Consider the following 21,711-nt stretch of genomic DNA (forward strand, 5'->3'; position numbering starts at 1 on the left):
CCTTTTTATGGCTGAGTAATATTCCATTGTATATATGTGCCACATCTTCTTTATCCATTCATCTGTCTGTGGACACTTAGGTTGCTCCCATGTCCTGGCTATTGTAAATAATGCTGCAGTGAACATTGTGGTACATGTCTCTTTTTGAATTATGGTTTTCTCAGGGTATATGCCCAGTAGTGGGATTGCTGGGTCGTATGGTAGTTCTATTTGTAGTTTTTTAAGGAACCTCCATACTGTTCTCCATAGTGGCTGTATCAATTTACATTCCCACCAACAGTGCAAGAGGGTTCCCTTTTCTCCACACTCTCTCCAGCATTTATTGTTTGTAGATTTTTTGATGATGGCCATTCTGACTGGTGTGAGGTGATACCTCATTGTGGTTTTCATTAGCATTTCTCTAACGATTAGTGATGTTGAGCATCCTTTCATGTGTTTGTTAGCATTCTGTATATCTTCTTTGGAGAAATGTATGTTTAGGTCTTCTGCCCATATTTGGATTGGGTTATTTGTTTTTTTGATATTGAGCTGCATAAGCTGCTTGTATATTATGGAGATTAATCCTTTATCAGTTGCTTCGTTTACAAATATTTTCTCCCATTCTGAGGGTTGTCTTTTCATCTTGTTTATGTTTTCCTTTGCTGTGCAAAAGCTTTTAAGTTGTATTAGGTCCCAGTTGTTTATTTTTGTTTTTATTTCCATTACGCTAGGAGGATCTTGCTGTGATTTATGTCATAGAGTGTTCTGCCGATGTTTTCCTCTAAGAGTTTTCTAGTGTCTGGCCTTACATTTAGGTCTTTCATCCATTTTGAGTTTATTTTTGTGTATGGTGTTAGGGAGTGTTCTAATTTCATTCTTTTACATTTAGCTGTCCAGTTTTCCCATTACCACTTATTGAAGAGGTTGTCTTTTCTCCATTGTATATTCTTGCCTCCTTTATCAAAGATTAGGTGACCATATGTGCATGAGTTTATCTCTGGGCTTTCTATTCTGTTCCACTGATCTACATTTCTGTTTTTGTGCCAGTACCATACTGTCTTGATTACTCTAACTTTGTAGTATAGTCTGAAATCAGGGAACCTGATTCCTCCAGCTCCATTTTTCTTTCTCAGGATTGCTTTGGCTATTTGGGGTCCTTAGTATTTCCATACAAATTGTGCAATTTTTTGTTCTAGTTCACAAAAAATGCCATTGATAGTTTGATAGGGATTGCATTGAATCTTTAGGTTGCTTTGGGTAGTATAGTGTTTTTCACAGTGTTTATTCTTCCAGTCCAGAACATGGTATATCTCTCCATCTGTATCATCTTTAATTTCTTTCATCAGTATCTTATAGTTTTCTATATGCAGGTCTTTTGTCTCCTTAGGTAGGTTTATTCCTAGGTATTTTATTCTTTTTGTTGCAGTGGTAAATGGGAGTGTTTCCTTAATTTCTCTTTCAGATTTTTCATCCTTAGTGTATAGGAATGCAAGAGATTTCTGTGCATTAATTTTGTATCCTGCTACTTTACCAAATTCATTGATTAGCTCTAGTAGTTTTCTGGTATCATCTTCAGCATTCTCTATGTTTAGTATTATGTCATCTGCAAACAGGGACAGTTTTACTTCTTATTCTCCGATTTGGATTCCTTTTATTTCTTTTTCTTCTCTGATTGCTATGGCCAAAACTTCCAAAACTATGTTGAATAATAGTGGTGAGAGTGGGCAGCCTTGTCTTGTTCCTGATCTTAGATGAAATGGTTTCAGTTTTTCACCATTGAGAACAATGTTGGCTGTGGGTTTGTCATATATGGCCTTTATTATGTTGACGTAGGTTCCCTCTATGCCTACTTTCTGGAGAGTTTTTATCATAAATGGGTGTTGAATTCTGTCAAAAGCTTTTCCTGAATCAGTTGAGATTATCATATGTTTTTTATCCTTCAGTTTGTTAATATGATGTATTGATTGCTTTGCATATATTGAAGAATCCTTGCATTCCTAGGATAAACCCCACTTGATCATGGGGTATAATCCTTTTAATGTGCTGTTGGATTCTGTTTGCTAGTATTTTGTTGAGGATTTTTGCATCTGTGTTCATCAGTGATACTGGCCTGGAGATTTCTTTTTTTGTGACATCTTTGTCTGGTTTTGTTATCAGGGTGATCGTGGTCTCATAGAATGAGTTTGGAACTGTTCCTCCCTCTGCTGTATTTTGGAAGAGTTTGAGAAGGATAGGTGTTAGCTCTTCTCTAAGTGATAGAATTTGCCTGTGAAGCCATCTGGTCCTGGGCTTTTGTTTCTTGGAAGATTTTTAATCACAGTTTCAATTTCAGTGCTTGTGATTGGTCTGTTAATATTTTCTGTTTCTTCCTGGTTCAGTCTTGGAAGGTTGGACTTTTCTAAGAATTTGTCCATTTCTTCCAGGTTGTCCATTTTATTGGCATAGAGTTGCTTGTAGTAATCTCTCATGATCCTTTGTATTTCTGAAGTGTCAGTTGTTACTTGTCCTTTTTCATTTCTAATTCTGTTGATTAGAGTCTTCTCCCTTTTTTTCTTGATGAGTCTGGCTAATGGTTTATTATTTTTGTCTATCTTCTCAAAGAACAAGCTTTCAGTTTTATTGATCTTTACTATTGTTTCCTTCATTTCTTTTTCATTTATTTCTCATCTGATCTTTATGATTTCTTTCCTTCTGCTAACACTGGAGTTTTCTTGTTCTTCTTTCTCTAATTGCTTTAGGTGTAAGGTTAGGTTGTTTATTTGAGATTTTTGTTGTTTCTTGAAGTAGGATTGTTTTGCTCTAAATTTCCCTCTTAGGACTGCTATTGCTGCAACCCATAGGTTTTGGGTTGTCGTGTTTTCATTGTCATTTGTTTTTAGGTATTTTTTGGTTTCCTCTTTGATTTCTTCAGTAATCTCTTGGTTGTTTAGTAGCATATTATTTAGCCTCCATGTGTTTGTAATTTTTTACATTTTTTTTCTTGTAATTGATATCTAGTCTCTAGTCTCATAGTGTTGTGGTTGGAAAAGATACTTGATATGATTTCAGTTTTCTTAAATTTACCGAGGGTTGATTTGTGACTCAGGATTTGATCTATCCTGGGAATGTTCATGAGCACTTGAGAAGAAAGTGTATTCTGTTGTTTTTGGATGGAATGCCCTATAAATATATCAATGAAGTCCATCTTGTTTAATGTGTCATTTAAAGCTTGTGTTTCCGTATTTATTTTCATTTTGATGTTCTGTCCATTGATGATAGTGGGATGTTAAAGTTCCCACTATTATGTTACTGTCGATTTCCCCTTTTATGGCTGTTAGCATATTTGCCTTCTGTATTGAGGTGCTCCTATTTGGGTGCATAAATGTTTACAATTGTTATATCTTCTTCTTGGATTGATCCCTTGATCATTATGTAGTGTCCTTCTTTGTCTCTTATAATAGTCTTTATTTTGAAGTCTATTTTGTCTGATACGAGAATTGCTACTCCAGCTTTCTTTTGATTTACATTCGCATAGAATATCTTTTTCCATCCCCTCACTTTCAGTCTGTATGTGTCCCTAGGTCTGAAGTGGGTCTCTTTTATTTTTTATTTTTTTATTTTTATTTTTATTTTTTTTTGGTGGTACGCGGGCCTCTCACTGTCGTGGCCTCTCCCGTTGCGGAGCACAGGCTCCGGACGCGCAGGCTCAGCGGCCATGGCTCACGGGCCCAGCCGCTCCGCGGCACGTGGGATCTTCCCAGACTGGGGCACGAACCCGCGCCCCCTGCATCGGCAGGCGGACTCTCAACCACTGCACCACCAGGGAAGCCCTGAAGTGGGTCTCTTTTAGACAGCATATATATGGGTCTTGTTTTTGTATCCATTCAGCCAGTCTGTGTCTTTTGGTTGGAGCATTTAATCCATTTACATTTAAGGTAGTTATCAATATATACGTTCCTATATCCGTTTCTTAATTGTTTTGTTATTGTAGGTCTTTTCCTTCTCTTGTGTTTCCTGCCTAGAGAAGTTCCTTTAGCATTTGTTGTAAAGCTGGTTTGATGGTGCTGAATTCTCTTAACTTTTGCTTGTCTGTAAAGGTTTTAATTTCTCCGTTGAATCTGAATGAGATCCTTGCTGGGTAGAGTAATCTTGGTTGCATCACTTTATTTTATTTTTTTAACATCTTTATTGGAGTATAATTGCTTTACAATGGTGTGTTAGTTTCTGCTATGTAACAAAGTGAATCAGCTGTACATATACATATATCCCCATATCTCCTCCCTCTTATGTCTCCTCCCACCCTCCCTATTCCACCCCTCTAGGTGGACACAAAGCACCGAGCTAATCTCCTTGTGATATGCGGCTGCTTCCCACTAGCTGTCTGTTTTACATTAGGTAGTGTATATATGTCCATGCCACCCTCTTACTTCGTCCCAGCTTACCTTTCCCCTTCCTCTTGTCCTCAGGTCCATTTTCTAAGTCTGCGTCTTTATTCCTGTCCTGCCCCTAGGTTCTTCAGAAACCTTTTTTTTTTTTAGATTCCATATATATGTGTTAGCATACGGTATTTGTTTTTCTCTTTCTGACTTACTTCACTCTGTATTACAGTCTCTAGGTCCATCCACCTCACTACAAATAACTCAATTTCGTTTCTTTTTATGGCTGAGTAATATTCCATTGTATATATGTGCCACATCTTCTTTATCCATTCATCTGTCGATGGACACTTAGGTTGCTTCCACGTCCTGACTTTTGTAAATAGAGCTGCAGTGAACATTGTGGGTCATGACTCTTTTTGAATTATGATTTTCTCAGGGTATGTGCCCAGTAGTGGGATTGCTGGGTCGTATGGTAGTTTTATTGTTAGTTTTTTAAGGAACCTGCATACTGTTCTCCATAGTGCCCTTTCATCACTTTAAATGTGTCCTGCCACTCCCTTCTGGCTTGCAGAGTTTCTGCTGAAAGATCAGCTGTTAACCTTGTAGGAATTCCCTTGTATGTTATTTGTTCCTTTTCCCTTGCTGCTTTTAATATTTTTTCTTTGTATTTAATTTTTGATAGTTTGATTATTATATGTCTTGGCATGTTTCTCCTTGCAGTTATCCTGTATGGAACTCTCTGCACTTCCTGGACTTGATTGACTATTTCCTTTCCTATGTTAGGGAAATTTTCAACTATAATCTCTTCAAATAGTTTCTCAGACCCTTTCTTTTTCTCTTTTTCTTCTGGGACGCCTATAATTCAAATGTTAGTGCATTTAATGTTGTCCCAGTGGTCTCTGAGATTGTCCTCAGTTCTTTTCATTCTTTTTTCTTTATTGTGCTGTGTGGTAGTTATCTCCACTATTTTATCTTCCAGGTCACTTATCCGTTCTCTGCCTCAGTTATTCTGCTGTTGATTCCTTCTAGTGAGTTTTTAATTTCATTTATTGTGTTGTTCATCATTGTTTGTTTGCTCTTTAGTTCTTCTAGGTCCTTGTTAAACGTTTCTGGTGTTTTCTCCATTCTGTTTCCAAGACTGTGGATCCTCTTTACTATCATTACTCTGAATTCTTTTTCAGGTAGATTGCCTATTTCCTCTTCTTTGTTTGGTCTGGTGGGTTTTTACCCTGCTCCTTCATCTTCTGCGTATTTCTCTGTCTTCTCATTTTGTTTACCTTACTGTGTTTGGGGTCTCCTTTTCGCAGGCTGCTGGTTCTTAGTTTCTTTTGTTTTTGGTGTCTGCCCCCAGTGGGTGAGGTTGATTCAGTGAGTTGTGTAAGCTTCCTGGTGGAGGGGACTGGTGCCTGTATTCTGGTAGGTGGGGCTGTATCTTGTCTTTCTGGTAGGCAGGGCCACATCTGGTGGTGTGTTTTCTGATGTCTGTGAACTTAGTATGATTTTAGGCAGCCTCTCTGCTAATTGGTGGCATTGTGTTCCTGTCTTGCTAGTTGATTTGCAGGGGACATCCAGCACTGGAACTTGCTGGCCATTGGGTGGAGCTGTGTCTTAGCGTTGAGACAGAGATCTCTGGGAGAGCTCTCACCGATTGATATTACATGGGGCTGGGAGGTCTCTGGTGGACCAGTGTCCTGAACTCGGCTATCCCACCTCAGAGGCTCAGGCCTGACAGCAAGGCGGAACACCAAGACCCTGTCAGCCACACGGCTCAGAAGAAAGGGAGAAAAAAAGAAAGAAAAGAAAACTCTTAAAAATATTTTAAAAATAATAATAATGAAAAAAAAAAAGAAAGAGCAACCAAACCAATAAACAAATCCACCAATGATAACAAGCACTAAAAACTATAGTAAGATAAACATAAAAATCAGTCGCAGACAGCAGACCCCAAGTCTACAGTTGCTTCCAAAGTCCACTGCCTCTATTTTGGGATGATTCGTTGTCTATTCAGGTTTGATGCAGGGTGCATCAAGTTGATTGTGGGGATTTAATCCGCTGCTCCTGAGGCTGCTGGGGGAGATTTCCCTTTCTTTTTGTTCGCACAGCTCCTGGGGTTCAGCTTTGGTTTTGGCCCCACCTCTGTGTGTAGGCCACCCTCGGGCAGACCCCAGCCCAGACAGGATGGGGTTAAAGGAGCGGCTGATTAGGGAGCTCTGGCTCACTCGTGCTGGGGGGAGGGAGGGGAGGGAGGCGTATGGTAGTTATGATTGGAATGTGGGGTGAGCTTGTGGAGGCAAGGCGGGTGTGATGTTTCAGCAGCCTGAGGTGCGCCTTGTGTTCTCCCAGGGAACTTGTCCCTGGATCACAGGTTCCTGGCAGTGGCGTGTTGCACAGGCTCCCAGGGGGTTGTGGATAGTGACCTGCGCTTGCACACAGGCTTCTTGGTGGCTGCAGCAGCAGCATTAGCATTTCATGCTTGTCTCTGGTGTCCGGGCTGATAGCCGTGGCTCACGCCTGTCTCTGGAGCTCATTTAGGTGGTGCTCTGCCTTCTGTGGGCAGACAGGGAAGGAATCCCCCCTCCTCGTGCACCCTGAGTCAATGGTCTCTTGCCTTTTCTACAAGTCCAGACTTTTTCGCAAACTCCCTCCTGGCTAGCTGTGGTGCACTAGCCCCCTTCAGGCTGTGTTCATGCAGCCAACCCCAATCCTCTCCCTGGGAGCTGACCTCCAAAGCCCGAGCCTCAGCTCCCAGCCCCCACCCGTCCCGGCGGGTGAGCAGACAAGCCTCTCAGGCTGGTGAGTGCTGGTCAGCAGCAGTCCTCTGTGCGGGAATCTCTCCGCTTTGCCCTCCGCACCCCTGTTGCTGCGCTCTCCTCCGTGGCTCCGAAGCTCTCCCCCTCCGCCACCCACAGTCTCCACCCGCGAAGGGGCTTCCTAGTGTGTGGAAACCTTTCCTCCTTCACAGCTCCCTCCCACTGGTGCAGGCCCCGTCCCTATTCTTTTGTCTCTGTTTTTTCTTTTTTCTTTTGCCCTACCCAGGTACTTGGGGAGTTTCTTTCCTTTTGGGAGGTCTGAGGTCTTCTGCCAGCATTCAGTAGGTGTTCCGTAGGAGTTATTCCACATGTAGATGTATTTCTGATGTATTTGTGGGGAGGAAGGTGATCTCCATGTCTTACTCCTCTGCCATCTTTAAGGTCCCCTACTATTGAAGTGTTTTAAATCAGACAGTAACATGTTCATATGCACATTCAGAAAGACCACAGTAAGAGTAGTATGGAATAGAGGTAGGCAGACTAGCTAGGAGACTCTTGCACTCATCCAGGTACAAAGGCCAAACTCAATTAATTGGTGGAGACAGAGAAGAGGTCATGAATAGGAAAAATATTAAGAGAGAATCTCTGGGGTGTGGAAATTAATTGGATATGAGGAAAAGTGAATAGGAAGAAGACAGAGGCAATATCTGGAATTCTAGTTTTGGTGACTTTTTTTTTTTTTTTTTTTTTGTGGTCCATGCCATGCGGCTTGCAGGGCCATGGCAGTGAAAGCGTGAAATCCTAACAACTAGGCCACCAGGGAACTCCTTTTTTTTTTTTTATCGAAGTATAATTGATTTTACAATATTGTGTTAGTTTCAGGTATACAGCAGAGTGCTTCAGTTATGTATATTTTTTCATATTCTCCATTATAGGTTATTATTAGATATTGTATATAATTCCCTGTGCTATACAATAAATGCTTGATGCTTATCTATTTAATGTATAGTAGTTTGTGTCTGTTAATCCCATACTCCTAATTTATCCCTCCCTTTCCCCTTTGGTAACCATAAATTTGTTTTCTATGTCTGTGAGTCTCTTTCTGTTTTGTATATAGATTCATTGTATTACTTTTTTGACTCCACATTTAAATGATATAATGTTTGTCTTTGTCTGACTTACTTCACTAAGTGTAATATTCTCCAAGTTCATCCATGTTGCTGCATATGGCAATATTTCATTTTTATGGCTGAGTAATATTCTGTCATATATATATATATATATATATATATATATATATATATATACACACACACACACATATATATATGTACACCACATCTTCTTAAGCCAGTCATCTGTTGATGGGCACTTGGGTTGTTCCCATGTCTTGGCTATTGTGAATAGTGCTGCTATGAACTTTGGGGTGCTTATTTAGTCAGAGAATGTTTTGCCTATGTTCTAGGAGTTTTATGGCATCATGTCTTATATTTAGGTCTTTAAACCATTTTGAGTTTATTTTTGTATATGGTGTGAGGCAGTATTCTAATTTCATTGATTACATGTAGCTGTCCAGCTTTCCCAACACCACTTGTTGAAGGGACTGCCTTTTTTCCATCATATGTTGTTGTCTCCTTTGTCATAGGTTAATTGACTATAAGTGTGTGGGTTTATTTCTGGGCTCTCCATTCTGTTCCATTAAATCTGTATATCTGTTTTTGTGCCAGTACCACACTGTTTTGATTACTGTAGCTTTGTAGTATAGTCTGAAGTCTGGAAGGGTTATGCCTCCACCTTTGTTCTTTTTTCACAGGATCACTTTGGCAATTCTGGGTCTTTGTGGTTCCATATAAATTTTAGGAGCATTTGTTCTAGTTCTGTGGAAAATGTCATGGGTGGGACTTCCCTGGTGGTGCAGTGGTTAAGAATCTGCTTGCCAATGCACAGGACACAGGTTCTAACCCTAGTCCAGGAATATCCCACATGCTGCAGAGCAACTAAGCCCATGCAGCACAACCACTGAGCCTATACTCTAGAGCCCACGAGCCACAACTGCTGAGCCCATGTGCCACAACTACTGAAGCCTGCTCACCTAGAGCCCATGCTCTGCAACAAGAGAAGCCACCGCAATGAGAAGCCTGCACACCGCAACAAAGAGTAGCCCCTGCTCACCACAACTAGAGAAAGCCTGTGCACAGCAACGAAGACCCAATGCAGAAAAGGGAACCCTCTTGCACTGTTGGTGGGAATGTAAATTGATACAGCCACTATGGAGAACAGTATGGAGTTTCCTGAAAAAAACAAAAATAGAACTGCCATCTGACCCAGCAATCCCACTACTGGGCATATACCCAGAGAAAATCATAATTCAAAAAGACACATGCACCCCAATGTTCATTGCAGCACTATTTGCAATAGCCAGGTCATGGAAGCAAACTAAATGCCCATCGACAGACGAATGGATAAAGAAGATGTGGTACATATATACAGTGGAATATTACTCAGCCATACAAAGGAACGAAATTGGGTCATTTGTAGAGACATGGATGGACCTAGAGACTGTCATACAGAGTGAACTAAGTCAGAAAGAGAAAAACAAATATATATTAACGCATATATGTGGAATCTAGAAAAATGTCACAGATGAACTGGTTTGCAAGGCAGAAATAGAGACACAGATGTAGAGAACAAACATGGACACCAAGCAGGGAAAGCAGGGTGAGTGGTGGTGGGATGAAATGGGAAATTGGGATTGATATATATACACTAATATGTATAAAATAGATAACTAATAAGAACCTACTGTATAAAATAAAATAAAATTCAAAAAAATAATTAACTTTTTCAAAAATCCATTAAAAAAAAGAAAGAAAATGTCATGGGTATTTTGATAGGGATTGCTTTAAATCTATAGATCACTTTGGGTAGTATGGCCATCTTAACAATATTCTTCCAATCCAAGGGCATGGGATATCTCCATTTCTTTGAATCATCTTCAGTTTCCTTTATCAATGTTTATAGTTTTCAGCATAAAAGTCATTCACCTCTTTGGTTAAATTTATTCCTAGGGTTGTTTTTATTGTTTTTCTTTTTACCCAGTTTTAAACAGGATTGTTTTTTTCACTCTCTCCTTCCTATATTTCATTGTTAGTGTAAAGAAATGCAACTGATTTCTGTATATTAATCTTGTATCCTGCTACCTTTGAATTCATTTATTTGTTCTAATAGTTTTTGTGTGGAGACAGGCAATATCTAGGATTCTAGTTTTGGTGACTTTTGGATTATAATGGCATTCACAGAGAAGGGGAATATAGGAAGAAAACAGATTTAGGGAAAGAGTATGAGCTTAGTTGGACAGAAACTTGCAGGATAAATATCCTGCATAGCCCAATAGGATATGTAGTTTTGAAATTTAGGAGACCCTGGGATAGGAATAATCTATCAATTAAATAGGTTTACTGGCAGTCTTAAATGTCTATATTCCCAAGGACCTGAATAGCCTGAAGTGAACTAATACAGTAAGATTTAAAGAATTGCCGTGTAATGGATCAACTTCATGATCCCCCTTCAACCGCCTTCCTGTTTTATTTCAGGTGACCAAGGGATAGTCTCTAGGAAGATGTGATTTTCCTCTCAGTAACCAACTCAAAAAATTAAGGATGTTCTCTTTAAACAAAAAAAGTTCTTAGAACTCAATCTTGCCCCTCCCTGCTTCACACCTTCTACATGGTGATGGGAGCCTTGAATGATCCAGTAAAAATCTATCCATCATCTACTCCCAGAGAATCCAGCCCAAAATATCAAATCTAAACAACTGGGGCTCTTTATAGACTCTCCCTGGGGCAGGTGGACTGTTTACAGGGAAGAAGGAAGAAGATAAAATCATGGATAATTTAAGTTAATGGAGCCAACAAGAGATCTTAGGCACCGGAGCTGGAGGCATGAGGTATCCCCTCCAGCCTCAGCTGCCAAGGGGCTTGTGCCACCACCTCCGTCTCACAGAAACATCCCTGCCTGGCCTGAGAGTAGAGATGACGAGGCGCCCTCCACTGACACTGCTGAGAACATACCTCCTCTCTTTTCCCAAATCAGTGCCTTTCTGGTCTCACTTTTTTTGTTGTGTAAAAACCCGTTTTTCCCCAGTGAATTTTATTCACGTTTTGAGGATGTTCATACATTATTTGTTGATTTTTGTCACTTTCATCCTCAAGGAGGCAACATCACCTGGCACCTTACTAAGGCTGTGTAGTAACTACACAACCAACCTCTTAATAATATTTCGAACTTTCAGATTCACCAGAAATCAAGTTCTGACCCTTAGAAATGTTTATTTACAGGCCTCCTTCTACATCAATGTCTATACCAATTGCTGGTGAATCTGAATCTCTGGAAGAAGATAGAAAAGGTGGAGAGACTCTCAAAATTCCTCTTCGGCTAGCAGGTATGGATGTGTCGCTTACTGGTTTTTCAGTTTGTGAGAAACAGTACTACCCTAAAAGTTTCCCAAAGTCCCTCCCAGATTTAAAATTCTGTGGGTATATATGACTTGAAATGGGCCAATAATTATCAACAGTTTCAATTATGCAACTTTTGTTTAAGCCAGTGCTTCATTTTATCTAAAGGGTGTGTTATCCTCTGACCGATTAAAAGCTAAATGTTGCAGTTACACTCCCACCCCCACCATTGTATGCCTCTACTCCCCACAGAAACGACAGGACACGACAGGACTGTTCCTGTTCCACATGCCCGGCAGCTTCTGCCAGTCACCTCTCAGATGGTGCTTCACTTCCATGAATCACGTACCCTCTGTCATTGGTTCCCAAACATTAGTGCACATCAGAATCACCTGGTGGCTTGTTAAACCATAGATTGCTGACACTGCAGCCAGAGTTTTTGATTAAGTAAATCTAGGTTGGGGCCTGAAAACTGCATGACTAAGTTCCCAGGTGATGCTGCTGTTCCTGCTGCCCAGGCCACACCTCGGGGGCCACTTCTCCAGGCAAACACCCGGTCATAGGCCGCTCCCCGAGCTAAAAGCAGGTGGGGGAATGTCAAGTTGGCTGGGGCAAAAGCATTTATGAGCTTCCTTTTTTCTCCCACGCCATGTGACCAGGATTATTATTTGAAAGAATGAAAGGAAAGGTGTAGTGATGTGGTTAACATTTTCACCACTTTTCAGATTGCAAAGATAAGATTTCTTATGCGTAATAAGGATTCTCAAATTTCCTGATTTGGGATCAGTGAATCCTTTGTGTACTTTTAACTCTTCCATTAGCTCTTTGTCTTCAGTATTTAAATATTATGAATTCTTTCTCATGTTGGAAACCAAACACTCATTAGCCCTACATGCTTCTCCATCTACTGCTCTCCCATAGGCTCGCCCTCTCCTTCCCCCACCATCCCGCACCCTCTTTCTCTCAGACTCAGGGGAGCAAGTTATAGCCAAACTTCTAGGAAGAATATACTGCCCATTTATTCCTAAGCACATGTGTGGTCTGGCTTCTACATTCTGCCCTCTCTTGATGATGTCTCCAAGAACATGACTGTCAAATCCTGTGGGCATTTTTTCTGCTCTCATCTGAATAAATTGGCCATTTATTCTTTCTGGAAGCTTTCTCTTCCCTTGGCTCCCACCTCTTTTCTCTAGCTTCTCAGAGGCTTCTTTATCTTATTCCACCTTCCTGTTAAAATATCGATACTCTCCAGGATTTGGTTCCCTCCGCTCACTCTCCCTGGGCGATGGCATCTGTACCTGGGATTTAACTATCACATAAATGTAAATGTGGTCATGTAAATATGAGTTAATATGTTTGATTTACAAATTCGTGTTGCCTCCGGGCCTCCGTCCTGACCACAGGCACATATTTCCAAATGCTTTTTGGAAAGGTCCACTTTATGTCACATTAGACTGAAACCCATCTGTTTATCTTTTTTTCTCAGCAAGCTTCTAAGTTCTTCGTGATCAGGTCTTAATTTTTCTTTGTATCAATAGCATAACGGCCAGGGACACAGTAGAAATTCCATGAATAGTGAATGGGTGTCCTCAGGTGTCTCAAATTCCACATACCCAGCACGTCGTCTTCCTAACTCTTCCCCCTGTATTTTCTGTTGCAGTTATCCTGGCACACACTTCTAGTTAGTAATTAAGTACTTAATTTTGTGCCTGCTCAACATCTCTCAGCTGAATTATTATGAAAATCTTCACTCCTTCACCCCCTGTTCATCCCGCTGCCAAAGTGATCTTCCCAAAATGTCAATCTGGTCAAGTCACACCCTTTCTTAAAGCCATTGAATTATTTCCTTCCTTAAACCCATAGGAGAAGGTCCTTCATTAGCAGGCATCTGCTCATCTCTCTCTTTCCTTCAGTCATCTACACCACTACCCTATATGCCAACTTTACCAAACTGTTTGCTTTCCTACAGACAAGGCATGCTTTTCCCTGCCTAGTCTAGCCGAGAAATTCCTATGCATTGTTAAAGACCTGGAGTTAACCTCCTCTATGAGGTTGTTCCTTCATTACCAAGTAGTGTTCGATGCATTTGTCCTTTGGAGTTCTTGATAGCTTCTTTTTGGTGCTTGTATTTTGGTACTTGCCACGTTGTATTATAACTGCTTCTACTCTAAACTGTAAAGCATCTACTTTATCTTATTTATTTTGTACCCCTATATCTTGTACAGTATTGGGCACTGACCTGGTAAGAGCTTAATAAATATTTATTGAATGAATACATTTTGAAAACCAATAAATAAATGGATGAATTAAGATCCGAGCCAATGCTAGGAGTAAAGTATATAACTCTTGATATGAACCAACTCTTTTAGTTCAGAATTTGCTGTAGCCAAACATTTGGGCTTAGGACCACTGTCAAGCAGGACTAGGGATGCTGGTTTGGACTTGTACCTTACAGTCTGTCCAGAAATGAGAAACCCTTTGCAGAAGGGCCAGGTCGCTCCAGCAGCTTACTTATTTGGCAGCATTCGTCGGCCCATCTGTGTTCAATATCATTTATAGAACTGCTGCTATAATTGCTGTGTTACTCAATTGGTTTCCTTTTGCCTCTAAGTGAAAAACAGTTCTAGTTTCCAAATATTTCACCCTAATGAAAATGGTCACCCTTCTGCATTCTGTGGAAGAAGCCTAGTTCTGGAAATACATAATGGCATCCGGAATATGCACATTATTAGGAAAATAATAGAAATAGCTTTGACACTGCTTTTTTTGTACATTTACTTTGAAACTGAATACTATAATCAATTTCTGAAGAAACTTATTCTCAGTGCTACATCACATGCTGTGTTGATTTAAACCACAGACCTTTGTCCAAATTATAGCCTAGCACCAGCATCACTAACGCAAAAGTAACAAGTGTCTACTGTCATGATGGATTTGGGGAGTGAGATTTCCTCAAAAACCACCCCAAAAACCTGGCAATTTTGTGAGAATTTATAAGAATCCATCTGACTCCTTTTTATAAGAGAAATACTAAATGTAAAAACTGAAATAGTTTTATTTAAGATACAGTGCTAATAAATCTTATGAAAAGTACCATAGCACTTCAGTAAACTGAGGTATTTAAGTTCTTTGCACAGTATTTCTTGCAGCACAGTTGTTTACACTGTACTGATTTAAAGGGATCTCTTTCACTCTGTAACTTGATAATGAACTTAGTTTCTAAAATACGTAGATTAGAATACAAATCGACCATTGACTTGTTGACAGTAATAGTAACATTATGTTATGACGTATTGCAGATCTCTCAGCAAAGAGTGCCTCTGTTCCAGATGAACTTGGTGCCTGTGGACATTCTAGAACATCAAGCTATGCAAGCCAGCAGTCAAAAGTATCAGGTAGAGGCTAAGAGTGAAGTTGAATTGCTCTGAAGGGACTTGGAATTGCTATGGTGCGGGAGGAGAATGTTTGGTTGCAGTGTGTTTGATACTAGTGTTACATCCAGAGTGATTTTCTGTGACAGGGTATAGCTCTTGCCACTCCCGGTCATCTAGTTTCTCTGAGCTCTGCCACAGGAGAAATACCTCAGTGGGAAGTACATCAACAGGAATTGAAAGTATTCTAGAGCCATGTGATGAAATTGAGCAAAAGATAGCTGGACCAAATCTCGATACAGCTGATAAAGAAGATACAGCTTTGGAAACACTCAACAGGTATCATTTTGGTCTCAGTTTAAATGGAAAAAAAGAAAAAAAAACACATTTTTTTCATAACATAATAAAAAAGGCGGAAATTTTTAAAAATTATTTTCAAAGATGCCCAGTGAAACAAGATTCTGTAGAATCTCAGCTGAAGCGAGTTGATGACACCAGAGTGGATGCAGATGATATTGTGGAGAAAATATTACAAAGTCAAGACTTCAGCCTAGATTCCAGTGCAGAAGGTATGTAGATAACCATTAAGTATACATGGATGTACGTGACCCGGGTTTGTATAATCAATGTGGTCAGGAGTAAAGAGTCAGTACATTATGATACTGAGTGTTGGGTATTTGTAAAATAAATTTCACACCCATAAAAATCTGAAGATAACTTTTTATTTCATTTGTTAATGGATATTAAATTTGGAAAAGAATTAACTTTAGTTTAAAAATATCAATTTTAAAGAAAGCTTTTATTGTATTTTTTAACTATGCATCAATGTCTGCCATGATTATATACCTTATGACAGATATCTACATCTGCTTTGTCACTGAAACTGAAAATTTACATGCCACCAATTTGAAAGTTATAATTATTCATGCTGGTGTGAATAGAGAGCAGTTAACAATGGACTTAGTTTCATTATGTAACTGGTTGTAAAGAGAAATAATTAAACCCTACTTGAGGAAATTTGTAGGAACAGCTGTCTTCTTTACTGGGCTTTAAGAAAAATAGCTGTAAGAAAGTTAACAAGAAGTAACTATTAGGATATCTTTTAAACTGCCTGTTTTAAAACATGTATGTAGTTCTTTTTTAAGTTTTTATTTCTTTAACAAAACTGAATGTAAAATGTGAATTTATTATAATATGAATATTATTTGACAATGATCTAATAATTGTACCTATAACAAATATTGTAAATGTATATTGCAGAAGAAGGACTGAGGTTATTTGTGGGTCCTGGGGGAAGTACAACCTTTGGCAGTCATCATCTTCCAAACAGGTATGTAGTCCAAAGGGTATCTTACTAAAATAAAGAATAGACTGACTTTTTCTTTTAAATGCTCATGAGTGGAAGATGAAGGTTACAAAGTTTGTATTAGATTGAGGCTAGAAAGCACAATGTTAGTAGTTCCATGAGAAGAATTACAGCTCTTAGTGTAGCTCTTAGTTTTCCTTATCCTGAATATGTTTGAAATTGTATTTTATAAGTTTATTTGTTGATTTCCTTAGATGTATTTTTAGAATGTATTAGTAGAGAACTGGTAGAGCACTGGGCAAGCTGCAGTATAAAAAGGACATTTAGAAAGGAGTTCTTAGTCTGATACCTTACAGCAAAGCAAAATTATATTTTCCATCAGTGATCTTGTCTGTTATGAGCAGTTACATAACCACTCAGTAGCAGACGCTGATATTAATCTTTTTTGTACTCTCTTTTCTGCGCCCCACTAGAGCCTAACATACATATTAAGAAAAATAAGTTCGGAAAACTAATCTTCATGTTGGTAGTTATTTAGATTCAGATGAAGAAAAGGCACCTGCCAGACTTAGCATTCTGGTTCCCAGCACTGCAGCAGATGATAGTGAGCACAGGTGCTGAGGACACCTTAGAAATTCTGATCACTCCACTGCTTCCCCACAGCCTGATCCCTGTGCACCCAGTACCCAGTATTTCTGTGGAGTATTTATGTAGAATTCCAGCACAATGACAGTCTAAGTCAGAGTTGCAGGGGGAGGGAGCCCCCTTGGTCCAAGACAGTTATTTTATTCTCTAATGCTCAAAACCAGAAAGAATGTTTAATTCATTTCTTCTACCAGTACTCATTTTATTGAGTACCTCCTATGCGTCCAGCATGTTGCAGGGCCCAAAGGATACAAAGGAGCAAACACCTACATCAGCAACTAACTACCTTCAGATGTGATAGGTGGGAATAAAACGATGCTGTGGAGGAGTAGTTAATTTGAACAGAGGTTTATAGAGGAGTCACACAATTTAGACCTTTTGTAACTTTCATTTACTTATGCACTTTTTAAATTCAGTAACAATTTATTGGGCCAACTTGTGGGTAAGGGTGCAAAGAAGAAAGACCCAGCTCTTACCCTCAGCTAGATTATAGTCTAGTATGTGAGTTTGGAAAACTACAGCCCGTGGGCCCTGTTGGCTCACTGCCTATTTCTGTAAACAAAGTTTTATTGGAATACAACCCACCTGTTTATGTATTGTCTAAACTGGCTGCTTTGTGCTACAGTAGGAGCCATGAGCAGTATAACAGAGATTATGTGGCCCTCCTAAGATATTTGTTATCTGACCCTTTCTAGCAGGTGAAATAGACAAACTAAATTTTATAGTAGTATGATAAATTCTATAATATATAGAAGTAGAGGAAACTCTGAGATGGCACCTCACTCAGAGAAAACTTCCTGGAAAAGTTGACACTTGAAGAGGGTCTTTGGGAAAATAAAAGATAAGTGAGCGGTTACGAAGGGTTATGTGGAAGACAGATATTCCTGGTAGTAGGAACAAATAGAAGGAACTTAACAGGCATAATAATTATAATATATAATTATATAATAGTGAATATATAATAATTATAGGCAGTACTTATTGAACTTTTATTAGTTATGTGCTGAGCACCACGTGTATGTTTCATTCACTTCTCATCTCTTTCAATACTATTATTAGTTTTTTAAAAGAGGAAACAAAGATAAAAAGAGGTTAAGGAAGTTTACCCAAGGAAGGCCTTAAAGCTAGTAAGTGTTAAAACCAAGGTCATACCCATGTCTCTTGAGTCTAAAGCCCATTCATTGTACTTAATCATTTTATCTTACTGGCTTATGAATAATATCACCTACTTAGAGAATGCCCATAAACAGGTTTTTCTAAGGAGGTGGGGCATGTGAAATGGAGTTGTGGGACATGAGGCTGGGAAGTATCTTGAAGACAGGTTGTAAAGAGCCTCCGTCCCCATAACAAAATGTTTACCCTTCTTGTGTATACTGGGGAGCCATTCTTCAGCAGGGAACTGACCTATCAGATTGGCATTTTAGAAAAGTAACTGGCCATAATTTTGAGGGTAGATAGGAGCAGGGAAAGACTAGTAGCAGGGAACAGGTAGAAGAATGACATTTATAAGGACAATGATATGTATGGTAGAGAAAATGTGTTTTTGAGTTAAAGAGACAGGTTCATATCTTAACCAGACCACTTTGGGAGTAAATCATTTAACTTCAGTTGAACTTAACTCTATTGAAAAATGTGATCATATGCCTACTTCATGGAGTTGTTTTAAAGTATAAATGACATGATATACTCAGTAAGCCCTAGCTATTATTATTTTAGGTGGAGAAACAGCAAAAGCTACAGTTCCAACCAAAAGGAACCAAAATAATAAATGCATGGGCTATCTCATTAGACTGCTCAGGGTCCAGTCATAGCTCTTCCACTATTGACTTTACAGTGTTAGTAAACTCTCTGTAAGCCTCATTTTCCTCACCTGTAAAATGGGAATGATAAATAAGTTATGTAACTCATAGGATTTTTGTGAGGGTTAGGTTAGGTCATTTATGTAAAGTTATTTAGCACAGTACCTGGCACATAAAAAGTTCTCAATATATGCTAGCTATTTGTGTTGTTACTCAGAGAAAAGAAAGATAATTTCTAGTTGAGAGAGAATCTAGAACCTAGGATATAAAGGCATTTATGTAGTTAAGAATTCTGGCTCCCATCCTCCTTCCAAATGAATATAAAAAAAAAATCACCCAATACATGAAAGCCTAAAGGGACAATTAGGGGTTGAAGTAGATTCATATTACATGCTGAAGAATGTCACAAACAATGTGTCATGGTGAAAGGAGGATGGGCCGTGGAGTCAGATATGGGTTCTGTTCCTGGCTTAGCCATAATTACCCAGCTTAGCCATGATCTTGACATATTGCATCTCTCACTTGCTACCAAAAAGACAGCTGCATCCCTGGGAGAACAACACACGCTCTGGAGTGGGCTGCCTGAGTTCAGTCCCAAGCTCCACCATTTATTAGCTGTGTGTCTTTGGTAAGTTACTTCACTTCTCTCTGCCTCAGTGTCCTCACCTGTAAAATAGTGATGATAATAGAACCCACCTCATAAGAGTTAATACTGTTAAAATTAAACGAGGGAAGACATGGTAATACTTAGGACAAAATCTGGTATGCAGTAAACACTCAAGTACTTTATATATACTAATTAAAGGTCTGTCTTTCAGAGTTCTTATGGCAGTTAATTTGAACTGTCCAGCAAGTACTTGTACACATAGGCTCTCCATAAATAGTGGGTATTCATCAGAGAAGCTAATGTGTTAGTGTCAGATCCATTATGTAAGATAAACTAGTAGCACAGGATGAAACCAGAATCATTTACCTAGGGCACAGAAGAGGCACAAGAACCAGAGTTCCAAAAGGGAATCTGTGAGATTGAAGAGAACAGGGCAACAAGTGATAGAGACTTGGGGAGGACTGTTTGCAGTAATCCATTTTAAGTCTGGTGGATATAGCCTGGCCAGCTCAGGGCTGCTTACAGAACCCTGCATGCACCTCCTTGCTTGCCTTTGGGACATTTAATTTCTGACAAGTAGTCTGCTTTCGTTTCTACTTTTATTCCTCTGTGATTTGTCTTTCATCTCTAACTGCTTTTAAGCTTTTCTCTTTATCTCTGGTTTTTAGCAGTTTGGTTATGATGTGCCTCAGCGTGTTTTTCTTTGTGTTTATTCTGCTTAGGGTTCATTGAGCTTCTTGAATCTGTGGGTTTACAGTTTTCATCAAAATTGGAAATTCTGCAACCATTATTTTTCTCCACTCCTTCTGGTACCCTGGACTTACAAATTGTAGCTCCTGCATCCCTGAGCTCTGACCTGAGTCCTCCACTGACAGAGACCACCTAGCTGTATCTGGGTCCTCCCTCCCTTCACTGTAGGCTGGGAGGGTCCAGAAGGAAATGGCTTTAGGCAGCAAGCTGAGGCAGTTTGTCTGGCTTTCTTTCTTTCTTTCCCTTATCTCAGGGCCAGTCCCATGCTGCCTGTTGTCCAGTGTGTGAAAACTGTTGTTTCATATAGTCTATCCAGTTATTTGAAGCAGGAGCGAAAGTCTGGTTCCTGTCACTCCATCACTGCCCGAAGCAGAACCATCTTAGGACATCTAAAAGCCTATGTGCAGTGGTGCTCACCAAGGTTCCTTCAAATTCTGATTATCTGCAGCTGTGAAAGAGTGTTCACGGGTATTCTGTTGAGGATGTCCCTATTTCTTCTTTAGAATGAATCTGTAAGAACAGAAGTCTCTGAGCAATCAACTGAGAATTCCAATTCAGTCCTTGTGGACTACTAACCACTACCTTACTTCCATTTTTTAGAGTTTCCCCTTAAAATTCCATTAAGGGCAGAGACCAGTCATGGTGGTTGCTTCTGGTCTTACTGATCTCTGGCATACTCAGAGTGAAATGTCAGCTAGTAGTCCCTGACATCTTGACAAATGAGGAGATAGGTGCCTGGTGATAACTTTAAGCAGTAATACCCTCCCACCATGCAATACCACTTTAGCTTTCCTCCTGATCACTCAGGAGGGGTCAGTGAAAGGGTAGAAAGATCCTCATCCAAAAATAAATCCAGCTCCCTCAAAAAGACACTGTGTTTACAGGCTTATAGAAAACCTTTATCATGGGAGTTCGGGGGTTTTTTTGGTTTGGTTTGGTTTGGTTTGGTGTTTTGTTTGTTTGTTTGTTTGGGTTTTTTTGCTATGCTGCAAGGCTTGCAGGATCTTAGTTCCACAACCAGGGATTGAAATTGAACCTGCGCCCTTGGCAGTGAAAGTGCAGAGTCCTAACCAATGGAGTGCCAGGAAATTCCCAGTTTGGAAGTTTTGAGCGCTACCTGCCCTGGACTTCTTACATGGTGCCCTGCAATAAACGCTGCACTTTCCTTCAGCACCAAAAAAACAAAAACAAAATCCTTATCCTCCCAGACCAAGAAACAATAGACGGAACATGTGTTCATTCCATTATAACGTAAGGCCAAGGTACCAGGTGAATCGACAATAGAAAAAAAAAAGCCTGTTGATGAGGTCTTTACTTAATTTAAGGATTTCTAAGTACTTTATTCACAAAGCTTGCAAATTTTAAGTCTTTTAGTATTCTCCATATTTCATTAATAGAGGTCAGTTAATACCTGGCATGTTAGGGCAAAGGCTAAGCTGCTATAATAAAGAGACCCAAAAATAAAATGGCCAGCCTGGAGGGACAGCTTTGCCCCAGAAATGATTCATTGGTGCAGGTACCTCCATTTTGTCCTTTACCATCCTCCTTAACTGTGTTATCAAAATTGCTACCAGTCCTAGGCAAGCAATGTCCCTTTAAAGCAGTGAGGCAGAAGTTGGCATATCTCCATTCACGTTCCCTGGGGGTGAAACTTAGTCACAAGGCCACACCTGTAGACAAAGGAGTTCAGGA

General features: G+C 39.7%; 1 protein-coding gene across 2 annotated transcripts in view; it reads left to right on the forward strand.

Moving 5' to 3' along the window:
* EEIG2 (EEIG family member 2) overlaps positions 1-21,711 on the forward strand; it is a gene marked incomplete at both ends in the record, with an annotated part of 106,433 nt that overhangs the window by 84,029 nt on the left and 693 nt on the right. Inside the window, 5 exons of one of the 2 annotated variants that reach the window (XM_079697789.1) lie at positions 11,425-11,528; positions 14,841-14,936; positions 15,062-15,251; positions 15,354-15,481; positions 16,173-16,242. In XM_079697789.1, the coding sequence (XP_079553915.1) occupies positions 11,425-11,528; positions 14,841-14,936; positions 15,062-15,251; positions 15,354-15,481; positions 16,173-16,242 (588 nt within the window). Of the gene's footprint in view, positions 1-11,424; positions 11,529-14,840; positions 14,937-15,061; positions 15,482-16,172; positions 16,243-21,711 lie in introns of both variants that reach the window. The other variant, XM_079697788.1, reaches the window with a different exon arrangement.

This window comes from Hyperoodon ampullatus (genome assembly GCF_949752795.1).
Source record: "Hyperoodon ampullatus genome assembly, chromosome: 2".
NCBI lineage: Eukaryota > Metazoa > Chordata > Mammalia > Artiodactyla > Ziphiidae > Hyperoodon > Hyperoodon ampullatus.